General features: G+C 40.8%; 1 protein-coding gene and 1 pseudogene across 1 annotated transcript in view; one reads left to right on the forward strand and one right to left on the reverse strand.

The window, feature by feature from the left end:
• LOC131233120 (nuclear pore complex protein NUP1-like) overlaps nucleotides 1–4,722 on the reverse strand; it is a 30,500-nt gene extending 25,778 nt beyond the window's left edge. Inside the window, exons 1-2 of the mRNA XM_058229724.1 lie at nucleotides 4,415–4,722; nucleotides 2,111–2,157 (exon numbers count right to left, since the gene is read on the reverse strand). Coding sequence (XP_058085707.1) covers nucleotides 2,111–2,157; nucleotides 4,415–4,667 — 300 coding nt within the window. The 5' untranslated portion in view covers nucleotides 4,668–4,722. The remainder of the gene's footprint in view (nucleotides 1–2,110; nucleotides 2,158–4,414) is intronic.
• LOC131234058 (5S ribosomal RNA) lies at nucleotides 800–913 on the forward strand (annotated as a pseudogene).
• Nucleotides 4,723–6,626: the final 1,904 nt, after the last annotated feature.

The following is a 6,626-nucleotide window of genomic DNA, read 5'->3' on the forward strand; positions in this document are numbered from 1 at the left end:
AACAGGGCCAGATCGTTAACTCCCATAAGTTCATTGGGAAGAAAATATTTTGGAATATAATTTTTTGAAAGAACTCAAAAGAATGGGGAAATTGTTGATTTTAGAAATTCTTCAAGCTTTTTGCTTGTTTCTACATCAGCCCTTTGAAAGAGGTATTTGAAAATGGTTCTATTTGGTAAGTTATCCTTTCTTCACATCAATCACCAACTCCGGCAGGACTGCTCCACCTTGCACAAATGTTTGGGTAAGCTTGTCACCCCTTCGCTTGCTGTCTTATTGGACAACAGTTGCGAAAAAATTACTCTTGACCATCTCAATAATCACCAACACCGTCTTCCAAATGTTTATTTGATGTGCAAGGCAGCAAAGGAACCGGATGATCATTTATTCCAAAATTGTCTATTAGCATCCCCCATATAGGAACATCACATGTTTTTAACTTCTTCAGGGCCCAATGGTCCCAAACAATTTGGTGACTGCTCATTTCCTAAAGGGGTTTGACAGGCCTTTCACTAACGATGTCAAAACCCTTCGGCAAATCATTCTTGCCACTCTCCAAGATTTTTGGAAGGGATAGAACAGTCACATCTTTCATAGCAAGAAGCATATGCCATCAATCTGCGAAAATTAAAGCCTTCTTATTTAGCTGTGCTCATTCCTCCGTTTCCTTTAACAATGTGCAGCATCTGTCCTAGATGTTTCTAGCAAAGGCCCCCATTTGCATGACTCTCGGTCGTGCCACCCAGTTGTTGCTTTTGAACTCGATTTTGGAAACTTTTGATAGGGACTCAAATTCCTGGGCCGTGCCTAGCACTAATGCACCGGATCCCATCAGAACTCCACAGTTAAGCGTGCTTGGGCGAGAGTAGTACTAGGATGGGTGACCTCCTGGGAAGTCCTTGTCTTACACCCCTCCCCTTTACCCAACGAGGTTTGGGCGAATGGTCTTCACCGTAGGTTTGCTCCCTATAGGTGAGGGTTCGATTCCCCTCCTTGGCTTTACCCGATACACGTGGTTGTGGGTGATTGCGTGTATCCACAAGGATTAGTCTCACTTCAAAAAGAGGTGGGGGCACCCTGTGTCTTCCAACAAAAAAAAAGGTTCAACCATCTTTTCTTTTCACAGCTTGGCTGAGGCTCAGCAGCATAATAAGGAGGATATGAAGGCTATTTGTAGCAGGCTTTAGTTAATTCCAGGCTCCTTTTATGGCCCTTCCATCATTGAAGTATGCTCCAGGACCGTCCATGGAGCTAGCATGGATAATTCAAAAGCATAGGATTCTAGATTATCTTTGATAAGTAGGGAGATCTTAGTTAGTCTAAACATTTTGTTTGCTGTGTCAACACGAAAGAAGAGAATTGTGATGTTTCTTGTGAAGGACAGCACACCGCATTCTTTGATTTTTATCGGCGATTACTGTCTGATTCTTATTTTCTTCAACATATTCTGTCATCTATCAAAATGCATGTATGTACGTAACTCAGAACTCTCACCTTCCTGCAAGCACGCTAACTTACTAATGATGGTCCCTTCACATAGACAATTCCAAAGTTATTTCATTGTTGTAAATTTCTTCTTTCCTAGAAACTACAAAGTCAATGACTTTGTGACTCAAGTTCTTGCTGGAAGGTAACATAGACTCTCACATCTTCCATATTTTATTTAACTATAACCAACTACACCAAAAATGGGCACGTGTTGACACTTCTGCATCAGGAGTTCTACGGTTTCCCTCAACTGGCAGCTTTAAAGTAAAACAGAATTAACAGGATGTTTCATTGATGTAAAATAAACAAATAAAACAGCATATATGATTCTGCTAAGGAGTACCATGATTCTGTCCATACTTAGAATTGCAACTCATCTCAAAAATGAATAACCCAACCACATTATCAACATCAGGAAAAATAAAGACAAGGGCAATTGGACAGCACCACATGCACACAGCAACACACCTGCGCCTGCCTAGACACTCACACACAAGCATGAACAAACAAACACGAAAGAGAACTCCAGCAATGAAAACAGAAATATCTAGGATCTTCCAAGAGCAAGAAATGAATCTTAGAGAGGCATCAAGAATAAACATATTGAATGGCTGCTACGTACAATGAATACCGGTCCGGTAAGCTCATGTCCAGGTTCCTGGTTTGCCTCTGTCCACATTACACACTCAAATAAGAAATCATTAAAATAGAAAATTCACATTTACATTTTAATATAACGAGATTGGTAGAGTTTTTTTTTTTTTAAGAAACATCAGTTGAAGTTCACCACAAAATGCAATCTTCAGGTTTGTTTGAAGGTATGAGAGAGAGAGAGAGAGAGACAGAGAGAGAGAGAGAGAGAGAGAAAAGAAGGTTTTACCCGTGTGTTGATATTAACCATAAGTTAAACCAAAACATATTGTTGTCGGAAACAGTATTACCGTAGTAAACAGGCAAAGTAACCATGAGATGTAGCCTTGCATTAAGAGGAGGCTCATTTCACAAACTAAGTCTGTAAAGCACGTCATGTAGAAAGTTTCCCACAATATTGATGAAAACCCAAGTGCAGAAAATAAGCTCCACTAACTTTTTTTAATGGCAACTTCATTTCATTTTGAATATCGGTGTTCAGGGGTGTATTGGCCCCAGCTGAAAATTGATAAGATATGGGAATCGCGTATTGGGAACGACCTGAATCTGATTGTATCAGCCTATATTGGTTGAAATCTTTTGAAGCCAAAGAATTGAGGATATAAGGGAAAACAAGTTATTCAAGAATATACTGTTTTTGTATTTTGGACAGGTAATAATGGTTTATCAAACCATTCTTTGATGAGAATGTTGTCTGTCAGCTTAACCTATTAAAATCCAACAAACTGGGTCCTAAATCCTAATTGAACACAAATTAAGCATGACTTGGTAAATTAAGGCCTGTATAACATTAAAATACAACAAAGGGAAGATGAAAACATGGGGGAAAAAGTGGTGGTTTATTCTTATTCCATTTTTTTCCATAATGGTGCATCTCACTTCAATACATTGAATCTTTTTCTTTTTCTTTTTTGAGAAATGACTGTATCATTAAACCCAGCAAACCAAAAGAGGAACAAGCTTGATACCACCAGCAGGGGTGACCACTCATCACTCTACCCTGCACAAGCCAGAAAAGAAGACTACAATGGACCAATGAAAGAAGAAAAAACACAAAACTGGCTCAGGGACAAGCAAAACCCACATCAAGAGCTGCTAGCCAAATACAATCAAGGCCAAATCCCCTATCATCATCTCAAATGATAATTCTGCGAACTCTAGCTTACCATAGGAAAATTGAGAACCATGAGATAAATGCCCCATTTGAGGTAAGGAAGGGGGAGACTTTAGCATCAAATATTCTGCCATCAATGTGTTGAATCTCCCTCAAATATATTATTTTAATCCCAAAAATAGGCCAAAATATGGTCTAAAAATTCTTTTTAAGCTTCGTCGGTAGTTGAAATAAAAAAATGAAGAGGAAAAATGAGATAAATTAAAAAAAAAAAAATCAAATTTGGACCTTTATGGGTGTATCGGGCCCACATCAGTACCAACACACCCCGTACCAGCCAGGATAGCTCTCTTTTTTTTTTTGGTGGACCGATTAGGCCCGGCCCCATATCACGTGTCATATCAGGCCGAAACGAATACAAAACTAATACTCAAAACCACAAGGATGAGAGATCGATCCACAAATAGCAGAGAACTAGTCTGCCAAGGGGCCTACAAAAGAAATGTGATTACAAGGGGACAAGAACAGAGTAGAATGATTTAACCGAAAATGTGCAGGACTTATCTCGTTTCCAGATCATAATATCAGTGGAAGACTGATCCAGAGTCACATTACATAGGCAATGAAGCAGATCCATGTAATCCTCCACCTCCCAATCGTGCAGGTTCCTGACACAATTAATTTCCCAAACCCCGCCAGTAACTGTTTGGGAGAAGTAGCTTGGTATCATACTCTCTTTATCAGCTGCAATTCGATGAATAGCAGGAAATCTTTCTCGCAGAGTGCAATCTCCCACCCACTTATCTTCCCAGAATCTAATTCTCCTTCCATTTCCCATTTCGAATCCTATATTGCTAATCACAGACGATTTGTACCGGAGGAAAACATTGACGAAAACCACAGTATATGCAACAACCAGACGTGGGAAAAAAAAATCCAAATAACCCAAATAAGGGGAAAAGGAAACAGAAAAGCACTTCATTACTCGCTCTTGAGCAGAAATAACATTTCCTTTAGCCTACTCCAAACAATATCGAGGAAAAAGAAAAAAAACTATCTTTTCCTCAAGGATATCAATTACACTATCCAATGCAACAAAATTACAATCTTTGCCACACCAAATAAACCCTAGAAATTCAAAAAGGAAGGGAGTGATCGGACCTGCGAGTGCCGGGGGAGTGAGGAGGCGCTTGCGGAACACCGAAGAAAAAAGTCTTGCAGCGCTGCTGGTGATCACTCGGGAAGCGGGGTCCACGAGCTTGGAGAGCCAGCCGTTACGGCCGTCATCACCACCGTTAGGGTTTCTGACGGCGGTGGGCGGACGGTCGTACGGCGTCGGGGGTCTCCGTAATGGGCGGCTGCGGAACTTCCCGCCGATTCCGCCCTCGTACGAACCTGTCGAAGCTGACGCCATGAAAACGCGAATGCAGAACCGTTGAGAGAGAGAGAGAGAGTAGGGTTTATATTCGAAAAGGAAAGTATACGATGCCAGATCGCGTATTTCTATTGTCTGGTTTTGATAGGATACGTAATCGTATACAACGCCTGGTTCACGGAGCGCGGGATACACAGGGGCTATTAGTGGCCCACCATATTTCATTTGTAAAATCTACTCCGTCCATCGGACTATAAACCTTATATTCACCATACACGAAAATTATCAGCCCTACAAAAAAACTCATATGGGCCACACTAACTGGAACAATGTAAATTAACACTAACTCCTCTGAATTCACGCGTTGTGGCCCGCCTGAGTTTTGGATCAGGCCGATTTTGTATCTTCCCTTCATCCTGGTTAGTCAGATCTGATGATGAACGGGTTTGATGAAATATACACACCATGGTGGCTGGTGCCCCGTTTCTGTTGCTCCCTGTGAAGGTTGTTTTACGCCCTGCTGTTACCATCCCGATCGAATGGGCTCCATGGCCCGGTAGAACCAGAATCCGATGATGAAACTAGGCTTTCAGCACTGGGCCCGGTCATGTTGACCTGGGCTCATATTCTGATTCAGGCCCAGGCAGTCCACATGGCTAGGACCATTCGGTTCCTAAAGATGGACTAAATCTAGATGTGTACACGAGTCAAACCAAGTCGAGCTTGGCACAGCTCAGCTCGGTCCTTGAGCCTGACAAGCCAACTCGACTCAGTTCGGCCAACAGCTCGGCTAATTCGAGCCAAGATCGAACACGTGCTGCATTTTAACAAACACATGGAGTATACTTTCATTTTCTTACTGTATGTAAAACAGCAGGAGGTGTTTACAGGTATTTCATTAAACACCCTGTAGGTAACGTCAAAAACAAGAAAAAAAGGATATTTATTTCATATACATACCTTCCTTGCCACTAGCCCACACTTCGTTGTGTCATTTCATTAAACACTTGGTGAGCAACATCAATATCAAAGTAACTAAGTCACTGAATTGGTCGATCCGAGTCAAGTCGAGCTCAAGCAAGCTTGAACTCAGTTCGAAATTTTTTCGACCTCAAAAAATCAGCTCGAGATGGCTTGAACTCGGTTCGAAATTTTTTTTAGCTTAAAAATCAGCTCAGCGCAGCTTGAACTCAATTTCTAACCAAGTCGAATCAAGCTTTTTGAATCGAGTCAAACAAACAAGTTAACCGAGCTAACTCATGTACAGCCCTAACTAACAACTTCCAAGTGTTCTCAGATTTTTGTTGGGAACTCTGCCAAGGTTGTGCCCTCCTCATCCCATTTCCCACAACGGGTTCTTCAATCTGGTAAGGCAAGCTAGTCCACTCATGTCAAACGAAGGCCTGAATATGGATTGTTAGAGGGTTAAATCATACTTCTATGAAAAAGGATAGGCAACTCAAGATGTTCTTTATATCCCAATATTAAGCAACTCCCGTCCATAAACCAATTTTATTGGTTCTATGTTATTTTCTTTATATTCCAAAATTTTATTTTAATCCCTTGTCTATTAATTTACTCATTAAAAGTTTAAATTGTGCGATCATTTTTTTCAACATTTTGTATTTTTCAAGACTTGACATCAAAAAAATTTATTGAAGTAGGTGAAGTACAGGACGAACTCTAACACTACATTTCACCTCTAGTCATTGCCCCATCGGCATGCCTGCTACTCAGTACATAAGGAGAACTTCAAGCATATGAGTCATTTTCACTCGTCTGCATTTCTCTTATTTCATATATTGTCTGCTTCAAATATGAGTCCTCGTGATGCTCATCAAAGGGCTAAGCAAACTAGTCGTCCATTTCTATTGAGTTACGATCGAAGCACAAATCATTTTGATTCGGTTCGCCTTGACATTTGGGGCAGTTATCCCACACAATCCTATATTATGCACATTATTTCCTTATTATTGCCGATGACTATTCACGTTGCAC

The sequence above is a fragment of the Magnolia sinica genome, chromosome 18 (genome assembly GCF_029962835.1).
Source record: "Magnolia sinica isolate HGM2019 chromosome 18, MsV1, whole genome shotgun sequence".
NCBI lineage: Eukaryota > Viridiplantae > Streptophyta > Magnoliopsida > Magnoliales > Magnoliaceae > Magnolia > Magnolia sinica.